The sequence below is a fragment of the Enhydra lutris genome, unplaced genomic scaffold (genome assembly GCF_002288905.1).
Source record: "Enhydra lutris kenyoni isolate GAN:26980312 unplaced genomic scaffold, ASM228890v2 scaffoldscaffold1, whole genome shotgun sequence".
Taxonomy (NCBI): domain Eukaryota; kingdom Metazoa; phylum Chordata; class Mammalia; order Carnivora; family Mustelidae; genus Enhydra; species Enhydra lutris.
Window position 1 is genome coordinate 67,150,354 of NW_019154085.1, and position 25,989 is coordinate 67,176,342.

General features: G+C 39.5%; 1 protein-coding gene across 1 annotated transcript in view; it reads left to right on the plus strand.

Moving 5' to 3' along the window:
- The window catches only part of LOC111140755 (myosin IIIB), a 427,320-nt gene that overhangs the window by 231,470 nt on the left and 169,861 nt on the right, over positions 1–25,989 (plus strand). The window contains exon 25 of the mRNA XM_022492953.1: positions 22,043–22,122. Within this exon, the coding sequence (XP_022348661.1) occupies positions 22,043–22,122 (80 nt within the window). The remainder of the gene's footprint in view (positions 1–22,042; positions 22,123–25,989) is intronic.

Here is a 25,989-nt window from a genome sequence, read left to right on the forward strand (position 1 = left end):
TTATTCAGTAAGGCTTCCAGTCAACAGTGGGCTATTAGTAGGTAAGTTTTGGGGGAGTCAAAAGTTATTTGTGGATTTTTGATCATGTAGGAGTTTGGTACTTCAACTCCTGTGTTGTTCAAGAGTCCTCTGTATTTTGTTTCACATACAGATCCTGTACCTGTTTTGTTAGATTTATACCTAAGTATTTCAACTTTTGGAGCTAGTATACATTTTTTGTTTGTTTGTTTTCAGTTGTCCAGATAGTATACAGAAATACCATTGATTTTTGTGGATTGACCTTATTTCCCTTTGCTAAACTCAGTAGTTTTGTTTTTACTTTTTTAGATTTCTAGTGGTTTTCTACATAGACAGTCATGTTGTCTATAAATAAGAACATTTCTTTTTCTTTCCATTCTTAGGCTTTTTATTTATTTTTCTTGCCTTATTTCACTGGCTAGGACAGTATAATGTTGACTAGAAGTGGTAAGAGGAGAGACATCCTTGCTTTGTTCCTGATCTTGGGGGAAAAGCATTGAGTCTTTCACTGTTAAGTATGATGTTAGCTTATAGGTTTTATGTAGGTGTACTTGCCTTGTTATTCCCTCTATCTGGAATATTTTCCTTTAAAACATACCCATAGCTAGCGCCTTCAGTTTCTTTAGGTCTTTTAATCACAATCTGTTCTTCTTGCTAAAATTTTAACCTACTCAATATTTTATATTCCTATTTCCTGTTTTATTTTTCTCCTTAACACTTACCACTACTTTATATATAATATACACTTACTTATCTTGTTTATTGTCTGCCTTCCTCCACCATAATGTAAGTTCCAAGATGGCAGAGATTTTTGTCTGGTTTGTCCATCACTGTATCCTACCTGACATGTAATAGACATTCAGTTTATGTTTACTGAATAAATGATGGATGAACTAAATCTACCCAACCACCTGCATCTCTTTCTATTTCTGTCTTCCTTCCAAATGACTGGACTATGCCTGCCCTTATTATAGGCCAGCTCTCCATTTGTCCTCTCTATTCCTTCCCCTTTCATTTTCGCAAGGACTTTGATCATGCAGTTATTCCTCTTCTCTTCTGCATCATCTATTTACCCCTCTTTTTTTTTTTTTTAAGATTTTATTTATTTGACAGAGAGACACACAGCAAGAGAAGGAACACAAGCAGGGGGAGTGGGAGAGGGAGAAACAGGCTTCCTGCTGAGCAGGGAGCCTGATGCAGGGCTCGATCCTGGGACTCTGGGATCATGACCTGAGCTGAAGGCAGATTCTTAACAACTGAGGCACCCAAGCACTCTTGTTTATCCCTCTTAATGTGATCATTCTCAACATAGTGTTTTCCATCTTTTTGACTCCTTGTTGTATATTAAATTGTGTCCCCCACCACCACCACCAAGTCCAAGCCCCAATACTTCAGAATGCAACTTTATTTAGAAATGAGGTCTTTACAGAAGTAATCATGGTAAAATGCAGTCATCAAGGTGGGTGCTAATCCAGTACATTTGCTGCCATTATAGAAAAGAAACATTTGGACATAGAGATACACACAGGGAGAGTGCCATGGGAAGATGAAGGCAGAGAGCAGGGTGGTGCCTCGACAGCTTCTCTCACCTGAACCTCTGAACTAAATTCTGTTTCTACTCTTGCCTTTTACAGCCTAACAGCTAAACTGTCTTTTCAAAAATATAACTCTGATCATCTCACTCTCCTGTTTAAAGCTTTCAGCAGCCCCTCATCACACCTAGAATAAAATCCAAACCCCTGGCACCTCGGTGGCTCAGTTGGTTAAGTGTCCAGCTCTTGGTTTCAGCTCAGGTTGTGATCTCAGGGTCCTGAGATTGAACTCCCTGTGGGGCTCCCCACTTAGCAGAGAGTTTGCTTCCCCTCACTCCCTCCCTCTGCCCCTCCTCCTGCTCATTCACTCTCTCTCTAAAATAAACAAATGTATCTTAAAAAAAAAAAAAATACAGACTCCTTTCCTTTTCTATAAACTCTTACATGATTTGTCCCTGCCCTTCTTTCTGTTCCCATCACTTGAACTTTACCCCTCACTTTCTGACTTCCTTCTGTTCCTCATATATTCCAAGCCTTTTCCTCACTCTGCAGGCAGCTGCTCATTCTGCCTGGAACATTCTTTCTCCAGATCTTTACAGCTCTGTCTCCATTCTGTGATCTAGGATCCTGCTCAGATAGCACCCCCAAAGAGAGGCCTTCTCTGTCCACCCAAAGGAGAGTGACCCCACAATTCCTACTCAGTCTGTTATGTTACCCCTTTAACTATCTCCATTGGGATCTAACATTATCTTCTCTGTCTATATATCACCTCCTTCCCCCATCCCTTATGCCACACTGTGAACTCTTTGAGAACAGAGACCTTATCATCCTTTTTTTTTTTTTTAACCATGGTATACCCAGGGCCCAGAGCAGTGCATAGTCAGTCCTCAATAAATGTCTGTTAAATAACTTGGTAACTCCTGCAAGGTAGAAACTAAAGCTAAAACCCAAATCTTGACTCCCAGTTTAAGGCTCTGTATTAATTTACAAGGGCTGCCATAACAAGGCAACACAAATAAAAAGTGACCTTAAACAACAGAAATTTATTGTCTCAGAGTTCTGGAGTCTAGAATTCCAAGATTAAAGTGTTGGCAGGTTTGATTTCTTCTGATGCCTCTCTCCTTGGTTTGCAGATGGGTGCCTTTTCAGTACCCTCACATGGTCACCTTTGGTCTGTGTGTATATGGTATGTCCCAATCTCCTCTTCTTTCCAGGACACCAGTCAGATTGGATTAGGGCTCACCAATTTGACCTTAATCACCTTTTTAGAGGTCCTATCTCCAAATGCAGTCACATTCCGAGGGACTGGGGGTTAGGTCTTGAACATATGAATTTGGGTGAGGGGATACGATGCAACACGTAACATCACTAGGAGCTGTGGGAGCTGTTTGATACGAGCTCTTCCCCTGTGGGACATGTTGGGGCCACCACCTTTCCCCAAAGGACAGCTGTGACCTTCCAGAGAGTGTTTGTAGACTCACCCAGTCAGGGAAGGAGAGCCCTGTTCTCTCCCTTTTCCTTTCACCCTTCTGCTGACCGGAGTATCTAGTCTGGAGAAGAGAGAACATTCCCCAAGCCATGAAGGCCATCAGTCCAGTCTGGAGGGAAAGGGAGAATGGGAAAAAGAGCTTTGAATTGGTATGATAGCAAAAGTTATAAACAAATAAGAATGAATCTTTAAAACCAAAAGTAATCTCTAATAACAAAAAACATCTGAAAATCTATGAACTGGGGCAGAAATATGGTTAAGGGAACTGCCATCCTCATAGAAAGGCAGGTCAGCGTGGGTGAGGGAAATAACAGGAAAAGGCAGATATGTTTCTTGTTTATCCCCAGTGAACTGAGATGCCTCTGTATGCTGATTTCATGCTCCAGGCACAGCAGAGAACCACAAAGCTTCCTGTACATGTGACCTGAGGAGGTTGGCAGTTTTCATCACTCACTGTGGATTCCTCCCAGCACCAGCCTAGAGTGGATCAGAGTCAGATTTTTGTCTCAGGAATAGGGCAAGTGTCATTGAATAGGGCAAGTCACTCATGAATAACAGAAACAGCAAATGTTAATTACATGGGCTCTTCATCTCCCAACCATCTGTCATCAGAATTGCAGTTCAGTGCTTGGTCTACCCAGCTCTGCAGTTCTGTAACCATCTTGTCTACCTGAGAAGACAGCTAGTCCCATGAGAACAGAGAGTGTATCTTCTGTTTTATATATATAGAGACCATGTAGTTGGGATGGTTCACAGTATTTCACAGCTCCACGCTGTTGCCCACCTGTGTTCTGCTTTCTGGAATTGCATCTGTCCCCCACCCCCGGTGCTCATCATCTCACCATCACACCTTCCATCCTTACCCCTCTTCTGCCTCCGAATCCTTTTTTTTTTTTTTTAAATCTCCAGAACTCAGCCCTAACCTCACCTCCTCCAGGAAGTTTTGGGTTGTGTCCAATTCCTTGCACCACTAGAATGTAAATTCCACAAGGATAGGATATTGTCTGTTTAGTCAGCTCCTCTTTTCAACTCCCGGCGAAGGCCCTGGCCCATAGGAGGTGCTTAGTGGAGTCTGTCTGTTCAGGCTAGGCAGTGCCATTTAGGACCAGAATTTCCTGGTGGTCCTGAAAGCCCTAGAAGCCCCTCAGAAATATTGGACCATCCTGTGATTTATGGCATCAGTTGGAAGCCCATCATCAGACATCTGTGTTCACAAGTTGTGAAATTCAGAGAAGAACGCCGCTTAGAATTGCCTAATCTGAATCTGGAACAGGTGTGGAGCCCTGTTTGGACTCAGGTACCAGGGAAGTGCAGGAGAAATTGTAGTTACATCTGGCATCTTCGGTGGATTGCTAGCCCCCTTCTGTCTAGAGGGGGATGGAGAGGGCTGTCCCAGAAGCAAACAGAAGCAAACAGCACACACAGGATTAACGGACAGAGTGTGCTAGGAAGCGTGAGATCCATGTACTTGCTCAGAAATGTGGCCAAACTCCCTTACCTTACTGCTGCAATCTCTGTTGCTTCTGTGAGGTTCCAGGAGGGCAGCATCCTCCTCTGCCCTTTGACAGGCTGGAGGAGGAGGCAGAGTGTCCTGGCAACAGTTAGACAGCCCCGGGAGAAACTTCACACCTTCTCACCTCCCCCCTTTGTCAGTGGTTTTCAGCCAAAGGCCTTGTTGAAGACAAAAATGCATGTGTAGGGCAGTGGTGGTGGGCAGAAAGCATCTCTTGATTGCATGGAGCACTGGGTGTGGTACAAAAACAATGAATACTGTTATGCTGAAAATAAATTTTAAAAAATGATAAAAAAAAAAAAAAAAAGCATCTCTTGTAATTCTAGTTTTTTTTCTCCTATCCCTGAATGCTTTTAGGTTTTGAGTTTGCATTCTCCAGGAGCTGTTTTCTTTGTGTTTAAATGTAAGCAGCTTAAGTGTTTCTTTTTTAAAAGTCCTTGCGTTTCTTCTACCCCATTAGCTGTGGTAGAGTGAGGAACCCTGGACTGTAAATCTGGAGACTGAGATAGAGATTGCTCTTTTGTACCCCTCAGATTTAATTCTCTGAACCAGCTTTCCATCTGCACATTGAGGGGTTTGTGTGAAGAACGTCACCCGATTAGATGGAACCTTAAGGTCAAACAGACAAACCTCTAATAATCTCTAGCCCAGACCCTCAGTCTGGAGTTTGAAAGCTCTCACTGGGCCCTCTTGTGTGTGTTGGTCTGTAGAACCATGCTGTCCAGTGTAATGTAAAATGTTCTATTATCACATTTTAAAATGTGAAAAGAAGCAGCTTGTCTTAGTCTGTTCAGGCTGCCATACCAAAATACCCAACTGGGTGATTTATAAACAACAGGAAACTTTCTAACTTTCTAAGAGTTCTGGTGGCTGGAAAATCCAATCTCAAGGTGCCAGCATGTTTAGTGTCTGATGAGAGCCCATTTCCTGATGCACAGAGCCTTTCTCCTGTGTCCTTATATGGTAGAAGGGTCAAGGGAGCTCTCTGGGGCCTCTCTTGGAAGGGCACTAATCCATTCCTGCCTTCATGAAGCCCCTGATCACCTCTCAGAGGCCCCACCTCCCTGCTCAGAAACTTGGTCTCCCTGGGGGCTGGGGGTGCATGGCTCTCTCATCACAGTGGGGGTTAGGATTCAACATATAAATGGAGAGGGACATAAACATTCAGTCTAGAGCACAGGTGGAGGTGAAGTAATTTTAATAATGTATCAGTGTATCCAAAATAATATCATCCAACATATGATCAGTATAAATCTTACTAATGTGATAAGTTTTACTTTTTTGTTGTACTAAGTTTTCTACATCTGGTATGTATTTTATGCTTATGGCACATCTTACTTTGGACTGGCCACATTCCACGTGCTCCGGAGCTGCCATATTGAGTAGCTGTTGCTCTAAAGGATCGCTGTCCTGGCCACAGAAGTGCCTCCTTGTTCCTGCTTTCAAAGAGAAGTGCAGAGATGACAAAGAGCCCTTCTTGCTGGTCCTCCCAAGGAAAATGAAGTCTTGTCTCTTCATAAAACAATATTTTATTGTGTCCAGATTGGATGTTAGACTATTTTCCTGAGTATGAGAGAAATCAGTCTTCTGGATTTGCCAAGTTCTAGCACAAGCTTTTAAAAATTTCTCTTGACTCTGTTGGCAAAGATAGAAATATTCCCATATTATCAGTAGTGAGAGCAGTGTTTCCCAAAATTTGTTTCATGAAGTACTGGGTTTGTGGTATATAAAGAGGTGTGAGGTGAAGAAGAGATTTCCGTGGTCAGAAAGTATGGGAAATACTGATTGTGAAAATCCAATATATATCTTTATTGCAGAAATGCCAAGAGATGTCTCTCATGCACAGGGCTTCCAAAACCAAGAAACCGCTTTTTGTGGAAAGCATCTTGAGGGTCAGGAGTCAAGTGGGACCTGCTGAGGCAATGCTGATCAGAACATTTTCTCCCTGACTTCCTTTTCCAGGGCAACCTTGTCGTGTGGGTTTTAACTCCATTCCCAAAAGTTTCTTGTGCTTTCTTGGCTCTAGGGACCCTGTCGATGCTATGTTCTTAAGAAGGAAAAACTGAGCTCAATAATGAGTTGCAATAATGGCTCTAATATTGGGAACGTTAGTATCTATTGTGAATCAGATCTACTATCTTTCCTCAACACATTTTAATAGTTCTTTCATAGCTCCTAAATGTGACAGTGAATGTACATTTTAGTTTAAAGTGGCAGTTCAATTTAGAGACTTTCTGTTTTATTTCTTTAATGATCCTGTCAAGTATAACAAATGTGGCAGCTGTGATTTTTTTCAAAGGGTCAAAAATGCAAGAAAAGTAGGTTCTGCTTCTCTCAGCCAGCATCCTTCTCATTCATAGAAAAGAAATATGTTCATATTTAAGATGAAAGGTTCTTTGGTTTTATTTCGTAGCTCATATTGGAGAAAAAGTCTCAAGGCCATTTACAGTTTATTAATTTATCCCACTATAAAATCTCTTTATAATGGGGCTTTCAGGTCATTTTAACCCTCCTCCTCATTTCTCTTACTAAAAGATAACTCCAGACACTTCGAATCAAATGAATTAGAAACAAAGCCATTATAATTACAATTATAATTATAATCTCTCTACTTAGAGATGGATCACAATTTAACACTTTTTCCCCAGGAATTTGGGTCATATCAATAGAAACTTTATTTTTCTCTTTAGAATACAAGGCTAGCTTCTGACAGTCTGGTCCATATGTTAGAAGCATATAAAAGTTAATCATTTGGCCGTGGTGCCAGCTTGTGTGCGAAGAAAAACTGTAAACCACAGCTGTATGGAGTAACAATTGTGAACTTTACTGGTTTGCACATGTGAGACATCAGTAAACCAAATAAAATGTCACTGAACTGAGCTTGGGAGTTGGAAGTGGAAGAGAGGACTGCTAAGATTTTAAGGTTCGTACTTAGCAAAGTCGCTCCATTCTTTGTGTTTCACAAGGGTAGTTCAGGTTACACAAAAACTGAATCAGCTGTTTCCCAGATGATTAGGTTTGGCTTAGCCACAGCAAAGGTGATTGCTTAGTAATCATTGGGATCACTGGGTGGTTGACCTGGTTTGGTGTGTAAATGACCAAAAAAATCCAGATATCATCTAAAATCAGTTGGGTTCAATCAGTTTGGTCAGGCAGCAGTCCCATCAATTACTCAGTGGTCTGCCTTGGATATGATCAAAAACCCTGTAACTACTGCAAAATCTTAAATTAGGCCATCCCAGATGATGGGCTTTCTTAAGTGTTCCTGCTCAGTGCTTTGCACTGCTGATATCCAACCTCAGCAAGAAACTTGAATACTCTCTGCCTCAGTTTCCTTTCCTTATAGATTGGAGGTATAGCTCACAAAATTGTCACATTAAATAGTTCATTTCATACACTTAGCACAGTAGCTACTATCCTGTAAACATTCAGGGAATGTTAGTATTTAAGGTTTGTTAACTCTTTTCTAATCTGTGGCTAAGTGACAAATACAGGGCCAGATAAGTGGATTTTTACATTTATTTCCTTATCTCTGATGCATTTTTTTAAAAAGATGGATGTTATTACATAGTACTGTGGTCTTTCTTTCTGTTGAGAGTTTGTGATTTCTGTGTTTTGAAAATAATAGCTTAAGAAAATAAACAGAAGAAAATAAAACCTTAATCTTAACTCTTAAATCCTCAGTTTGTTTGCTTTCTTTTCTAGTCAAACAACCCAACAGTTAATGAGGCTCTGGGCCGTAGAAAATTGGATATTTTATAAAACTGTGATTAACCAGACTCCCTAATTAATATTTTTGTAAGTCTCAAAAGGTATGCTGAAGAGATTGTCACTGAGTCAAGTTATATGGCTTTAACTAAAACTCCTTTCCCACTAGGACTTCTAGGGGTTCCATGTGGCTCTAATCAAATCCCCTATACCAGCAACATCTGCATCTCTGCTCACCACTGAAACTCTGTTAACTATAAATTTAATAGGAACACTTTGTTCCCAAAGCTCAATAAACATTTATCCAGTCCTCTGGCTGATAAAACCCAGATACAAAGAAAGTAAGTAACCCATTCAAGCATGCCTAACCAGTAAGGGGCAGAACTGAGACAAACCCCAGGTGGTTTGACCCCAGAACTCAAAGTCTTTACTTCACCTCTGCCATATAGACCTCAAATAAGCAAATGAGCAAAGGGTCTGAAATATGAAAGGATCATGGCATGGACCAAGACCAGCAAAAAGGTCAGGATACTTGGAAGGAAGTGAGATGATCTCTAGGGGCTGCTCTTAGAGAGTGTTAGATGTAATGTTAAATAAAAATTTAATGCACAATTTATTCACTCATTAATTCACGTGCATTTGAATGCTTACTCTCTGCTAAATAGACCACTAGGTATAGAGTGGTAAATAAAATACACCTAGTGTCCTCCCTCATGGAGCTTAGACTCCAATGAGAGACACAGTGTTAATTAGATTCATGGGTAGCTTTCAGTATAACATCAAGCAACACTTTTAGCTTTCATGAGACATTCTCTAGAAACATTTAAACCATAAATCTGTTTCATTCAGATTCATTACTCATCTGTGGTGCTACATAACTCTGCAAAATCGTTCACAGTCAATTGCTTATCTCCTTAGGATAATGACCCATGGCATTCTTGGATGAGTGAAGGAAGAATCGGTGATACTGCAGTTTGACGGGAGATAGTAGATAGGATCCATCTCTAGAAGGCAAGGGTAGAAATCATCTAAACAGTTTTTCTTTAGCATCTACTATGTGTAGGACACTTTGCAAATCTTTAGCAGGTGCAAAAGGAATACTTTTTGATGAGACATTCTCTAGAAACCTTTAAACCTTCATTGAGAATAGAAATACTTGGTATCTGGCTTCCAAGGGCTTATGATCTCTATAAGGAATCATTCCTAAACAAAAATACCCACATAAGGTAGAATGTTTATTTTGACTTGAAAGGACTCAGACACAAGTACACTGACTAGCTGCAGCCTCTAGAATTAGCAAAGATTGTGATGCTTGTAGGGTTACTTCATCAGAGAAAGAATCTTTTTTGCTGACCTTTATTCTTAATAGGTTCTGTTCTTTTAAAAACAGTCAGTAATTATGGCATCTCTAGTATGTAGGATAAAACTTGAATTTACAAAGTTTTTGAAAGAAAAGTGTTATTTTTTATGCTATATCATAAGACCAGGGTCTCAAAAAGACTATGCCTGTACTTAAGAAATAAAAATAGATTAATTTTATCTTTCAACACCATGATGCATATACAGTTCAGTAGAACTTTCTGGGCACTGTCATTTTATGAGTTGGTAACAACAACAACAACAAAATAAAAATCATACATATAAGAGAGAAATGTGGAGTGTGGATGTTCAGAAAACACATGGCAGTGTAGCTTAGATATGAGTAATGCTGGCCGCTTAGGTGTGTTGTAAGTTTTGTTGCCTGCAGAATGTGGCCTTTCCCTGTATGCCTTTCCTTATCTTCTGGATTCTGTAGTTTTTCTCAAAGATGTGCACCTGGATGTTCAGACTAGGTCTTTTAAAAAAGGAGCTGGGTGATATGGAATAGTCATTCTTTGGAGTAAAGCAAAATAACTGGTAAATGTAAGAAACAGACTTGGGTAACTACAGATTGAAAGTTAACCTCGGATGCTTGCAGAGACTCAATGGAAAAAAGATTTATGTAAGTGATGGTTGCATTCATATTAGTACCCAGTTCTTCAAAATGGCATTTCCTAATGTCAAATCTAAAAGAAGCAGGATTTTTTTTTTTTTTTAACTAGGAGACTGTATATTATGAAGATGTTAAAGGTAAGCACGTTGAATTCCTTAATCTTAAATACATTGTGGGGAGGGAGAAGAACCTAAACTTCTGTCCCCTCTCTCATGTGCTAAGAAGAGTGGTATAAAAATTGGGGATCTGAACAAGATCACTGTAGCCATGATAGCAAAGTAAAGGAAGAAGAACTAAAGAGATCACAGAATCAGAACCATTGCTATTGTTCAGGGTGATCAACTGTGAAGAGAGCATTGACAAATTATATACCCACGTCTTGGTAAATATCATTTATGCTTCCTCCATTTATCTAAGCAATGCTATCATCACCACTCCCTCCTCCTTCTGTTGCCTACCAAACTGCCAAGAAACAGTAATACATTGTGCAGATTTTAATTGTGTCTTTTTTATCTTGTTCTTTCTTATTTCCCCCACCTCAGGATTCTTTTAAGATTTTACAACTGTAGGTAGAATTTCAGAGCTGAATGGAAGCCCAACATTATTTGATCATTTTTACTATAATTTGCATCCACAATTGCTACTCTTACTCATTTGCTTGTTGGTCATTATGATGTTGGTTTGTTTGTTTTTAAAAAAAAAAACAAAACTTTACTTTTTAAGAGCAGTTTTAGTTCATAGTAATATTGAAGGGAAGGAACAGAGATTTCCCATATAACCCACGCCCACACATGCATAGCTGCCTTCATTATCAGTATCTTCCACAAGAGCCATACCTTTGTTACAATGGGTGAACTTATATTGACACATCATTATTACCCAAAGTCCATAGTTTACATTAGGGTTCACACTTGGTGTTGTACATTCTGTGGGTTTAGACAAATGTATAATAACATGTATCCATCATCATGGTATCATACAGACTATTTTCACTGCCATCAAAGTCCTCTATGCTCTGCCTATTCATCCCTTCCCCCATCTCCTAATCTTTTTATTATCTCCATAGTGTTGCCTTTTCCAGAATGTCATGTAGTTGGAATCACACAATATGTAGCCTTTTCAGATTGGCTTACTTCACTTCGTAATGTGCATTTAAGGCTCTTCCAAGACTTTTCATGACTTGATAATTCCATTTCTTTTTATTACGAATAATATTCTGTTGTCTGGATGTACCTTAGTTAATTTATCTGATCACCACCTGTAATACATCTTGATTGCTTCCAAGTTTTGGCAACAGGAGTTTGTGTGGACATAAGTTTTCAATCCTTTTGAGTAAATATTGAGGAGTGGGACTGCTGGATCACATGCTAAGAGTATGTTTAGTTTTGTAAGAAACTTCTAAACTCTCTTCCAAAAATGGCTGTACTGGGGCACCTGGGTGGCTCAGATGGTTAAGTGTCCAACTCTTGGTTTCAGCTCAGGTCTTGATCTCAGGGTTTTGAGTTCAAGCTCCACACTGAACATGGAGCCTACTTAAAAAAAAAGAGAAAAAGAAACTTCACCAATAGGAGATATACAGATGACAAATAAGTATACACAAAGATGCTCCACATCACATGTCAAAAGGGAAATGCAAATTAGAATAACAATGAGATACCACTACACACCTATGAGAATAGCCAAAATCAAGAACAACTGATAACATCAAAGGCTGGCAAGGATTTAGAGCAACAGGAATGCTCATTCATTGCCAGTTGGATGCAAAATGGTATAGCCATCTTCCTCTTCTTCTTCTTCTTTTTAAGATCTTTGGTCCATTTTGGGGTGCCTAGCTGGCTTAGTCAGAAGAGCATGTGACTCTTGATCTCAGGGTTAGTTCAAGTTAGGTGATTTAGGTGAGTTCAAGCCCTACCTTGGGCATAGAGATCACTTAAAAATAATAATAATAATAAAGTTTAAAGAAAAAAAATATTTAGTTCATTTTTCAGCTGGGTTGCTTTCTTAATGAATTTTAATAATTCTTAGTATATTTTGGGTAACAGCCCTTTATCAGATCTATAATTTACAAATAATTTTCTCTGATGTTGCTTTTTGAACAATATTGTTTATTGCCCTGACCAGCTCTCTGATTTATAGTCCAGGTAACTTTCTCATATATCCTGGCCACAGATGTCACATAATCTCTTTCTGGCACCAGGTTGACATTATGCAGTTCTTGTAGTTCCCCCTCAAAAAGGTTCTACCCCTCTTAACACCACATTGCCCAGTATTGATCTAAAAGCTGCACAGCCACGAAGGATTTCCTTTGTGGGTGCTGTGGCAGAATGCTAGGGCATACAAGTAGAAGGCCACTAATACACTTGGACTCCTCATTTGACATATAATAAAAGTGAGTCACAGAGAGTAGAGTGATCTAAAGTCAATGGCATGCCTGGGATAAAAATACGGATTTCTCACTCTCGACTGTATCTAGAGGCTTTTCATTGCTTCCATGCTGAAGAGGGAGAACCAAAGGAGCATTTATAGTGTCAAGCACTCAGATGTTATCCTGCGCAATGGGAGTTAAGAGCATCTTATTTCCTGAAGCCCTCTTTGGCTTTCTCTGTCTTCACTGAAAACACAGGGAAACCCAAGTATTGTGCTTCACACAAAGAAATCATGCAACAGACTCATCATCAACAGATAAGGTGTATTGAGCAGAACTTCTAAAGGGGATTTTAAAATCTACAGTGATCACTTTATTCTCTCCTGCCTGGGCATTTTACTTAGGATTCTAGTCTTAGATATGGAAGGTCACTTTTCTTTGCATCTACTGGATCCACACTGAGATTTTACTCAAGACTTTGGCCTCATTATTGCTTGTATCAACTAACTGATATGAGTCCCCTGCTGGTTTACATACAAACCATCCAACTTTGGCCATATAAAAGGTTGGGGACTACCTGAAGGCCTGGAAGAGCAAAATAGCAAAGATTTTGTCCATGGTCTCAGTGACTTATGAAACCTTAGGAGAGCTTTCCTTTTCCATGTTTTCTTCCCCCAGAAATTGCCTTCATAGTATTTTCATTGGTAGGACGGGTAACTTGTGTTTATGCTTATAAGGGAAAAAAATATATTTTTTGCTATTATTATATGTCTAATATAAAAGTGAGGAGCCCCTTGGGAATTTGATGAATAGGGTCTCTGAAAGTCTCTGTAATTTTTATTAATAAACTTATTTATCTTTAGTTCTTATTTATTTAAGTAATCTCTATACCCCACATGGGGCTTGAACTCATGACCCCAAGATCAAGAGTCACATGCTCTTCTGACTGAGCCAGCCAGACGCTCCAGTCTCTGGAATTTTTAAAGACCTCTCTTCTCACTAAGCATCTGCATCTTCCAGGTAGAATCATATCCCTTTTCTGTCAAACTCCTGTTAATCCTCAAGATCTAGCTCATTTATTGCCTACTCTTCAGCTTTTTTTCTCATTCTCACAAGAAATTTAGTCTTCTATCCTCTCATGTCACTTCATTCAGGTTTATTGTAACACTTTCCACTCAAATTGCAATGAATTATTTATACGCCTGTCTTTTCCCTTCCCCACAGCAGCTTCTGTGGGCTAGCCTCTCCTTGAGACGAAGAACTGTGTTCTGTTCATCTTTAGATGAACGACGGAGGGCCCTTACTATTTTATTTCAAAGCACGAGTAACTTGAGCACCATTAACTGAAAGTGCCTTTACTTCCAAACTACCCTCTTGCCCAGATGCTGGATAGTCTATAGGTCCCTAACATTTCCATCAACAGAATCATTCTGAGAATGTTTTTTTCCTAAGAAGGCTTCCCATATCCTGCAAACATCTCACCTGAGTGAAGTTCATTCTCTATCCATGAACAAATGAGATCTGCATTAGTTGTCAGAGGAGAATAGTAACCTGAAGATTTGGAACATGAGGTTTGATGGAGGAAGTCTATACTTCCTGATCAAGTTCAGGAGTGGGACAAGGAAGTAGGGGAACAAGCTGCTGGAGTAGGGAGGAGATACAGCCTTAAAGCCATGTGCGCCTCCAGAAGTGGAAATGAGGGTGTGAATAGGAATGTGTGGAACCTGAATACATCCTTTGCCTAAATTACAGTTTGTCCAGGACCAGCACTGGTTGGACTCAAACCTGTTCTGCATAGGGATGTTGCTCTGAGGCTGGAATAAATGTCACATGTCAGCGATGAGTGGGTTCTGGCAGAGAGGTGTATGTGAATTTCATTTTTTTTTCCTGGATGGATCAGGTCTTCTTTGATAGATATCAACAGTCTAGTCTCTAGTACTTTTGCGAACACATGTCATATCATTTACAAGCAAACTGCATCAGAAAACATGGAGAAGACAGGAAATATGAAGAGCTTTTTCTTCTTTTTAAAGACTTTATTTATTTATTTATTTGACAGAGAGAGAGGGAACACAAGCAGGGGGAGTGGGAGAGGGAGAAGCAGGCTTCCTGCGGAGCAGGGAGACTGATGCAGGGCTCGATCCCAGGACCCTGGGATCATGACCTGAGCCAAAGGCAGGCACTTAACCGACTGAGCCACCCAGGCACCCTGAGCTTTTTTTTTTTTTTTTTTTTTTTTCTTTACATGGCTCTACTAGTGGGGAGATTCTTGTCATGAGGATGGACTGAACTGACAGCTTCTGCCAATGTGGCAATAAAATGCAGAAAACAGAGGGCCTCTGCTCCGCTATTGACCAAGTTAGGAAAGGGAAGCCTGTTGCTTCCTTGAATTCTGATGATCCAGTACGGTTGTTTGGTGGGCTGATACCCTGTTCATGAGTTTTAAAGCTTAAACTAGGAAAGAAGGAGTTGCTCTTTTTCCTCAGCTCTACAATTTTGAAATCACTGAGTCACCAATCTTTAAAGCTATAGTTCACATTCTAAATGAAAAAGAAAAAAAAGCCATCTCACAAAACAAACTGAGGGTTACTGAGGGTGGGGGGAATGTGGAGAGGGTGGTTGGGTGATAGACATTGGGGAGGGTGTCTGCTATGGTGAGTGCTCTGAAGTGTGTAAGCCTGATGATTCACAGACCTGTACCCCTGGGGCAAATAATACATTATATGTTAATAAAAATAATTCTTTAAAAAGCAGCAAAAACATTGGTTTGGCTTCCTTCTAAGCAGATAGTCCAGAGGTGTTAATTATGCAGAACTTCCTAAGATGCCAGACAACTGCCAATTAAAAGTCAATACAGGAATGAGAGAGGGGTTTCTTTGGGCTTTGAATTACCCATGTGCATGTTAAAGGTTGTGCACTCAGAAAAGAGAGTGAATTTGTTATGTTGTGTATCTTTCTTCTATAAAAGAGCTGAGAGGACAGGCTGGTGTTTTACTTACTCTTGTTGCCTTCCCTCCACAAAACTACAGCCCATTCGATATATTATCAATGTTCTTTGCTTGAGAGATTAAGTGGGCTGGGAACACTCCCACCTCCCCCCTGCCCATTTATTGATATTCACTCTCAAAGCCATAGATGAATGCCAGGGGAGAAAGTTAAAAACTTGCAGAACAAAATCTAACAACACACTTTTTCTTTTGGCCTCCTCCAACTGTTTCATATTTTTTATAGCTGTTTTAAGTTATCTCAGTGTATCAAATCTAAAACCCTTATTATTTTTAGGATAGGTAGGTATATAAAAACAAGCTTTTTTGCATACAAAATACTATGGTGTGTTTTATACAACTACTGAATTTGACTCCGTGCATTTTTACGAGCAGCGGTGTTATGGCCGGATTTAGAACACTGTGAGCACAGCAGGCATCACACCAGCCCTGGTCTGTCTCACACTGGCTTTGTAAACATCACCCACACAACCTGTTGATGAGACAAAGGGGACTTCATTACTTAGCACAGTAACAGAGACCACCACCTCTCAAAGTTTTGGCAGTGTCCTGGAGAAGGAAAAGCAGGGTCAGAACATCCTTTTTTTTTTTTTTTTTTTTTTTTTTAGATTTTATTTATTTATTTGACAGAGATCACAAGTAGGCAGAGAGGCAGACGGGGGGGTGGGGGGAGCAGGCTCCCTGCTGAGCAGAGAGCCTGATGCGGGGCTTGATCCCAGGACCCTGAGATCATGACCTTAGCCCAAGGCAGAGGTTTAACCCACTGAGCCACCCAGGCACCCCAGAACATTCTTTTTTAAGGTGGGTCTTTCAAAGTGAGGGGGCTTGATTAGGTTTGGGTAAGGATCACAAAACAAAAGTCTGCAATTGATGGGAAGAGCAAGGTGAGGATTTTTGAGCCCAGGGATTCAAAGAATCCTAAGGGGTAAATTGCTGTTGATATTTTCCATTGAAGAGTTGATGGTCTAAGATCTTGCAGGGAGTTCCTGTATTGAATACTGGAAAAAGAAACCCATGCCAATGGAGAGTCGTTTTCCTGTAGACAGTATGGTGTGGCTTAGGTTCTCAGTATCCAGACAGACTTTTGGATCAATGGTTTCAGTTCTCAGATCGACTCAGATAACTTGCTCTGGTAATAGATGAACTGAAACTGATTTTTTTCATATGCAGCTTCTTTCTTAGTAGCAATTTGGCATGAGACTTTACATTTCAGCATTGCTTTGCAGTAATTTATTGGCTTATGAGCCTATTCCTTGTTTTAGGGAAAATTTAAGCAGGAAAATTTTCCAAATACCCACTAGCAGTTACCACGGGAACCCTGCAACAAATTCTGTAAACCCAGAGAGGGCAGCAGAGGGAAGCGGAATTCTGTGCGTGATTATTTAAACAGCAGCCATCATTTTGGACAATTTTTAAGAAGCAACTGAAGATGAAATCATGGGTCCTGGGTACTTTCCAAGAGATGAAATCCTCTGAAGCAGGCAGGAAATTGCCATCGTTTAAAAGTTCCAGCTCCGTCTTCAGACCACTTGTCTCTTTCTCTTTAAGTTGGAAACAGAGAGATTGTGTGGGATCATTGTAAGCTCCATTTCAGATTCTTTCTTAACCCAGTTCCCACATAGGATATAAATTCCTTTAGATGGCTCTGACTTCCATTTTCTCTTCCCAACACATGTCAGTAGTCACAGTTTCGGGGGCTCTGGGGGCAGTGAGGCATCCTTAGCCAAAGAGGTTGTCGAGGGCTGAAGCTGGGAGGATGCTTTGAAACAAATGTGAACACTGTATTTACATTTAAATTAAAATGGGAACTTCTTATAGGTTATGTTTCTGCAAGGTGTGTGCAGTGCATCTGCAGAGGTCTATTGTTTATTCACGCTGTAAATCCTTTGAAATGTGTTAAAATGCTTCCCACTCATTATAAAGCTCCTGCCACCCCTGGATTATGACTTTGATGTCACCAATCCTGCTTCAAAGGGTTCTTTCTGGGCTATTAATCACAGTTTAGCCTCTGAAGATATCGCCAGAGAAAACATTTGGACATCTTTGTGCTAGACTTGCTAAAAACTTTGAGATCTCAAGTGTCTTGCATAGGCACAAATTGCAGCATTTCCTTTCATTGACAACTTTTTATTTTGCTACAGAATCAAATGGCATCGTCAGTAAAGAAGCAAACAAATCTTCAAGCGCTGAGTTTGGGAGGCTGGGGATAGGAGAGGAGATTAAGAGTAGGTGGGTGGTGAGGGGAGAAGAGCATCTGGACAGGCCACTGAGATCCATTAAAGGTTAAAAAAAAAAACATTGGGAATCAGAGTGGCCAAGACATGGAGGTTCAAAGTAGAGGTTGCCTTATCATTTTTTTCTTATCTAGCATTAGTTTTTAGACTGACCAGTTCTCATAATAGCAAATTAGTAAGATTCCTTGGTATTCTCTTGCCTTCTACTCTCTGTTTTGAGACCTGTGTGGATGGACTATTCACAGCAAGTAATGATAATAATAATATTAATAATAATCAGTGCTGGCTAACATGAAGTGAGCACTTACCTTGAACAAGCTCTGCATTGACAGTGCTTATCGTGAATTACCCTCATGGAATGCCCATAACAACTGTCAGAATGAGGTAATACTGTCTTCATGTTATAGATAAGGAAACCAGGGCACTGAGATATTAGCTAATGTGTTCACACCCCAGGCAAATGCAAAAACCCATCAATCCCCAAAACTCAGTGGCTGATGCCCATGCTCTCTGTGTCCTCTGGTTTACTGCATGGCAGGCTTTCTCCCCGTGTGCCAGGGGGCCCATTCTTCCAGATCTGCTGATCAGTGTCTATGATCTTAAACTTTTACAGTGGGGTTCTCAATTGCCCAACTTCCTTTTTGGGAAAACTCCCAGCATCTTTTTTCTTGCTTACCCATCTCTTTCAAAGACTTAACAGTACCCTAGTTCGAAAATTTTTTTTTTATTGTGATAAAAACACATGAGACCTGCCCTCCGAACACATTTTTAAGTATATAGTACAGTATCATTCACTATGTGCACATTGTTGGAAAGCCGATCTCTAGAACTTTTTCATCTTGCATTACTGAAACTCTACCCACTGAACAAAAAATCCCCCATTTCCTTGCCCTTGCAAGCCCTGGCAACCAACATTCTACTCTCTGTTTTTATGAGCTTATCTGTTTTAGATACATCATATAAGAGGAATCATGCAGTATTTGTCTGTGACTGACTTATTTCACTTAGCATAATGTCCCAGGTTCATCTGTGTTGTCTCAAATGGCAAGACATCCTTCTTTTATAAGGCTGAATAATATTCCGTTGTACACATCTACCACATTTTTTTGTATCCACTCATCCTTTGGTGAATTTTTAATTTGTTTTCACAGCTTGGCTGTTGTAAACAATGCTGCAGTGAACATGGGAGGCACATACCTCTTCATGATTCTTTTTCCAGTTGTTTTGGATAAATACCCAGAAGTGGGCTTATTGGATTACATGGTATTCTATTTTTAATTTTTTAAGAACCTCCACACTATTTTCCATATTGGCCGCACTACTTTATATTCCTACTAGCAATGAGTGCACCAAGCTTCTAGTTTCTCCATATCTTTGCCAATACTTGTTATTTTTCTCTTGTTACTGTTATTGTTTTATACAATGACCATTCTAATAGTATAAAGTGATATCTCATTGTGGTTTTGATACGCATTTCCCTGATTCTTGGATATGCTGGGCATCTTTTATATAGCTGTTGGCCATTTTTATGTCCTCTTTGGAGAAATGCCTAGTCAAGTCCTTTGCCCATTTTTACTTTGTTATCCCTTTTATATTTTTTTTAAAGATTCATTTATTTATTTTGTAGAGAGAGCGTGCATGCACACACACACACGGGGGGAGGGGCAGAGGGAGAAAGGGAATCCCAGGCAGACTCCCCACTGAGTGTGGACCCCAGTGTGTGGCTCAGTCCTACAGCCCAGAGATCATGATCTGAGCTGAAATCAAGAGTTAGATGCTTAAACAACTGAGCCACCCAGGTACCCCTCCTGTGCCCATTTTAAAATCAGGTTATGTTATTTTATCTTTTGCTGTTGAGTTGTAGGAGTTCCTTATAGATCTGGGAAATTAACCCCTTATATGGTCTGGAAATATTTGGTCTGTAGTTGCCTTTTCCCTCTGTTGATTGTTTCCTGTGCAGAAGCTTTTGATTTGATGTAAACCCGCATGTCTATTTTTGCTTTTATTGCCTGTGCTTTTGATATCCTATCCAAGAAATCATTGCTAAGGTCAGTGTTATGAAGCTTTCCCCCTGTTTCTTCCCACCCCCAGGAGTTTTATAGCTTCAGGTCTTACATTTAAGTCTTTAATCCAGGAGGAATTGAATTTTGTGTAAGATAGGCGTCCAGTTTCTTTTTTTTTGCACTTGGATATCGAGTTTTCCAAACACAATTTGTTGAAGAGACCACCCTTTCCCCATTGTATAATCTTGATATCTACCTTAAAGACGATTTGACCATATATACATAGATTTATTTCTGGGCTCTCTATTCTGTTCCATTGTCCTGCATGTTTTTCTTTATGCCAGTACCATTCTGTTTTGACTACTGTTACTTTATAATATATTTTGAAATCAGGAAACATGAAGCTTTCAGCTTTTCTTTTCCTTCTCAAGATCATTTGGAGTTTTGGATCTTTTGTGGTTCTAGAAGATGAATTTTAGGGTTTTATTAATGTTTCTGTGAAAATGCCATTAAGATTTTGATGGGGATTACATTAAATCTATAGATTTTTGGGGGTATCATGGACATTTTAACAATATTAGATTTTTTAATCCATGAACACATAAAATATGCCACAAAAAAATGTGCCACCTTGGCATAAAGATTATTTGAGCTGAAGGTAATTGAGAAGATATAAATATAAGAAAAGCTCCCTGCCTTCCCTGTTTACATAAAAGCAAGACATAAATTTGTAGAGCTATCCCCCCACCCCTCTCTACCCGGAAAGACAGAAGTTAATCACCAGAGACAATTCTAGACCTTTATCAGCCCAGAGACAGCACCAGAGGAATCTGTATAACAAAACTTTACTAACTTGCCCTTACCTTCCATTAGCTTCCTCATATATTTACTTTCCCATAATTTATTGCCCCTAAAAACTCAAAGATCTTTGGTCACTTACCTAGAAATTTATTGTTATTTTGTTAAGATACTGCGTGAGCCCAATTCTTACTACCTCTTGACTTACTTATCACCAAATACTCCTGTGTGTATGTGTGATACACACATTAAGAAACCTCTGTTTTGGGGCGCCTGGGTGGCTCAGTGGGTTAAGCCGCTGCCTTCGGCTCAGGTCATGATCTCAGAGTCCTGGGATCGAGCCCCGCGTCGGGCTCTCTGCTCTCTAGGGGAGCCTGCTTCCTCCTCTCTCTCTGCCTGCCTCTCTGCCTGCTTGTGATCTCTCTGTCAAATAAATAAATAAAATCTTAAAAAAAAAAAAAAGAAAAAGAAACCTCTGTTTATTTTTCTCTTGTTAATCTGTCTTCTGTCAGTCTAATTTGCCCTAGGAAATTAACATAAGATGAGTAACATAAGATGAGTAGTGGAAAAAGATTCTTTTCTTCCCCAAGAACAAGGTGTCTTTCCATTTATTTGTGTGTCTTCTTTAATTTCTTCCAGGAATGTTTTCAGATTACAAGTCTTTGCCTCCTTGGTTAAGTTTATTTCTAAATATTTTATTCTTTTTGATGCCATTGTAAATAGGATTTTCTTAATTTTCTTTTCAAATTTTCGTTGTTAGTACGTAGAAATACAACTGGATTTTTTTATGCTGATTTTATATCTTACAATATAAGATTGCTGAATTGATTTATTAGTTCTAACAGGATTTTTGGTAGGATCTTTAGGTTTTCTGTATATAAAATCATGCCACCTATGAACAGAGATCATTTTACTTCTTTCTTTATAATTTGGATGTCTTTTATTTCTTTTTCTTGCCTGATTGCTTGAACTTGAGTGCTAGTTGAATAGAAGTGGTGAAAATGAGCATTCTTGTCCTGTTCCTGATCTTAGAGGAAAATGCTTTTGATCTTTCACTGTTGAATATGTTAGCTGTCGGCTTTTCACATATGTCCTTTTTATGTTGTGGCAATTTCCTTCTATTGCTAGTTTATTAGTGAATTGGGGAGTTTTTTATTATTTATTTTTTGCTTACGAGACTAATATAAATACAATTTCTATTATAAATTATAATTTATAAGTTATTATAATTTGTTTATAATTTATATCATTAAAGTTTCAAAATTCAAATTCTTCCAAATTTTTCATATTCAGAGCAGATCATTTGGAAAATTAATAAAAGTACAAGACATAAAGGGAAAAAATTACTCATAATTCTGTTCCTTAATTTTTCCTTCACTTTAGCTTTTTTGTCTTTCTTGCTCAGGTAACTTGGCCCAGACAAGAGCCAGGATAACAGCAGCCTCAAGATCTTTGCCTCCACATTTCAGTGCTGGGAGAACCAAGGTGAGTAGCAGGTTTGGACTCAAAATAATGTGGACCCTGGGGTGTTCCTGTCTTGGGGATAATCCTAGAGTAGGCGACTTTAGTTTCTCTGGCCCACGGGAAGTCTGGTTAAGAGATGGAAGGCATTTAGGAAATCAGAGGTTAGGAAATTTGAAACAACAGCATGGGATCTTTAAAATCCTGTGTTGTAGAAGAAAATGTCTTCTCTACCATTTTAACTTTCGTTCTCTGGGGACTGAATTAAACTCAACCTGAAAGAGTAAGAGAAGAAAAAAACAAATTTTAATCATATATACACACAGGAACTCAAAAAATTTACTTAAAGGGGTAGTTAGAATTTGAGGCTTATCTACCCTCTTCATAGGGGTTGAATGGGGGAGAGGGGCACTTGTGAGAGAACAAATGACTTTTGGGAAAAACAAATGGTCCCTTAGGAGAATAGATGGGAGATATGATAGTTTTGTGACAGTGTCTGTTTAGGCAATTTCTTGGAAATCCCAGTGCTCGTTTCTCATCTCTGGTGATAGGAGTCAGTCTTCCATGGCAGGTTGTGAAACTGCCAGGGAGGAGATTTATGACAGTTGGATGATTTTGAGAGGCCCTGTTTTTAGCCAGATAAGGGGAGTTCAGAAAAAGCCTCTTCTTGCAACTGTTGATTCTCAAATGTTCAACTCAAAATAATACCTATGCCACCATGGCATATTCTGGACCCCTTCATGTGATTCTCAGAAAGACCACTTAAGATACAGAACAATGACACTTGAAAGTAAAGTCTGTCTAGGAAGAGATGAAGTGCTCTTCTTTGAGGCTGTCACCAACCTACAGAGGAGTGTAACAGGGACCAAATAGAGTCAGCAGGGAGGAAAGAAACCAAACCATTTCCTGTCATTATGCTTTGCTTTCTGAAAAATAAGGAGTGAACTTGTCTGTGCAAAGGGAATGTTAGAAGGGTTAATAAATGTCCCACTGTAAAATTTTTTTTAAAAGATTTTATTTATTTGTCAGAGATCACAAGTAAGCAGAGAGGCAGGCAGAGAGAGAGGGGGAAGCAGGCTCCCTACAGGGAGCCTGATGCGGGGCTGGATCTCAAGACCCTGAAATCATGACCTGAGCCAAAGGCGGAGGCTTGAGTCACTGACTCCCGGGTGCCCCCCACTGTAAAATATTTTTAACTATTACATTTTTCCAGCCAATGTTTCACGAGGATCTCAAGGATTGGCTGGTTAATGTTCATTGTATATACTAACACCAACACCCAATTATCTAAAAGGTGATGGAGTAATAAAATAAGTAGATCACATTTCTGAATTTTCATATATTTTTATTTACATTGAACATTAAATTATTTAATAAAAAATAACAACTTCAGCCACACAGAATACTGTTGAATAGTCTCAAAATCGATACAGACATAGATATTGATATTTAACTTTCTTTGGAATGAAAAACTTACCTATACATAATAGGGACTCAGATCATTTTTGTTAACAATAATTTTTATACCCACGTTGCTATTATAAACACATGTATTACTTTTTCAGTCTTGTGAGTTTGTAGCAAGATATTAAGACTATATAACATGGGTTATATGGACCCCTAGGAGAGATTTACATCAGAGTTTCATTAGTTCTAAGAGCCTCTTGATATTATTACATGTAAAATTTGTAAATACAGTTGATTCTTATTCTTCATGAAATTATGTTCTATATGTTGCTATGAACACTGGATCAGCCAATACTAAAGCACTGCTCTTAGGGGATTTATGTGGTTAGGTTCCCAAAAGCCTCTGCTCACAACATTGTTGTCAACCAATTAGTACATAATCTTGTTTCATGTGTGTTTCTATTTGGAAGCACATTATTTAATATATATTTCTTGCAGATAATTATATGTAGTATTTTTTATATAAAATAATATTTTTTAAAAGATTTGTTTCTTTATTTTAGAGAGCACGAGAGAGAACTAGAGCAAGAGCCAATGCAAGTGGGGTGGGGGCTGAAGGATAGGGAGAAAATCTCAAGCAGATTCCCCACTGAGCATGGAGCCTGATGCAGGGTCCTGAGATCATGACTTAAGCCGAAACCAAGAGTTGGATGCTTAACCTACTAAGCCACCCAGGAGCCCTGAAAATAATATATATTTTTTTTAATTTATTTATTCGAGACACAGAGAGAGAGCATGAGAGGGGAGGTCAGAGGGAGAAGCAGACTCCCCATGGAGCTGGGAGCCCGATGTGGGACTCGATCCCAAGACTCCGGGATCATGACCTGAGCCGAAGGCAGTTGCTCAACCAACTGAGCCACCCAGGCACCCCGAAAATAATATTTTAATTACAGTATTTGTGTCATTGAATAAAGGCCAACAGCACTATAACTCATGCCTGAATGAAGCTTATCTAATGCACATATGTTCTCCAAGAGGTATTTAATAGCCTTCTTGCACTTAGAAACACAAGACAGCACTCAAGCACCATGCCTGGGGGCTATTTTATTTTATTTATTTTATTTTTAAAGATTTTATTTATTTATTTGACAGAGAGAGATTACAAGTAGGCAGAGAGGCAGGCAGAGAGAGGAAGGGAAGCAGGCTCCCTGCTGAACAGAGCCCGATGCGGCACTCGATCCCAGGACCCTGGGATCGTGACCTGAGCCGAAAGCAGAGGCTTTAACCCACTAAGCCACCCAGGGGCCCCTTGGGGGCTATTTTATACAGTGAAATCATTGGCCAAAAGCACAAAAATGCAGAACATTTGGCACTTCAATAACCCAGAAAAGGATACTTGCTTATAGCATGAGAGCTAAAACAGGAAGGCAGAGCATCATGTTGTTCAGCCTGAGCTGGAAACACATGCATCAGGTGATCAAAGTTTTCTCCACTCTGTATGTCTATGAATGATCATGAAAGCATTGCAGGTACTGATTTGGGGGTTAAAAATAAATTTTAGAAAGTAGGCACATCCACAAATATAGAATCCACAAAGAATGAGGAGCAACTATATTTGTTTTTTTGGAAACACTGGCTCCCACTAGATTCTGAAAGAGACCATGACACAAAAAGATTAAAGACTCCCCTGTAATACTCTCTATCAGCCCACATTACTGTCCTTCCCTCAATTTGATCTTGTGGCTATTGGGTTCTGCCAGGACCCTGCTCCCTTGCCCTCATCCAGAGGGCATCCAGAATACCAGCGCAGTTAACTTTCTCTACACTGCATCCTGTTGTTCAGGCTTTGCCTGTGTGACAAGTGTGCCCTCTAGTATATGACATATATTTACATCATTATAATAATAATGTATATCAGTGAGATGAAAGTAACTTGTGATTTGGTTTCATTTGGAAGAGGGATGAATTGAAAGTTCTAGTTAAGGCACCAGAAAATACGTTTCACGACAGCAATAGTTTTTCTGTCTTGGCCAAGGTCAGATAACACAGGTGGTCGTTTTAGGAAGCTGGCCTCCAGCACATTCAACAGTACCACACTGTGATGCATGGATAGTGTCAATGCCAGTCTTGCTTTTCCATTCAGGGCTGTGCAGGCTTTGAGAGGAGTGATGCTGTAAGGGCTTTTTTCTTTAAAGGGTGGATGGATCACTTGATAGCAGTAAAAATTTTTGACAAAGCTGTCAGGAAGACAAATATAAGCACCTGTGAGGTTTCAGGATGCAAATAGTGGACACTTACTGAGATCAGGAAAAAAAATCTTTCTGTTTTTTTTGGCGATAACTGAAATCTAGATGGTTTATGAGACTTCTTGGAATCTGTCTTTATCCTAGAGTAAATTTTGTTGACAGATGTGGCAAGTCGTTTTAGTAATACCATGCTTTCAGACCCATGTTGTAAGTAATATCAAATCACATAGAAAGGCAG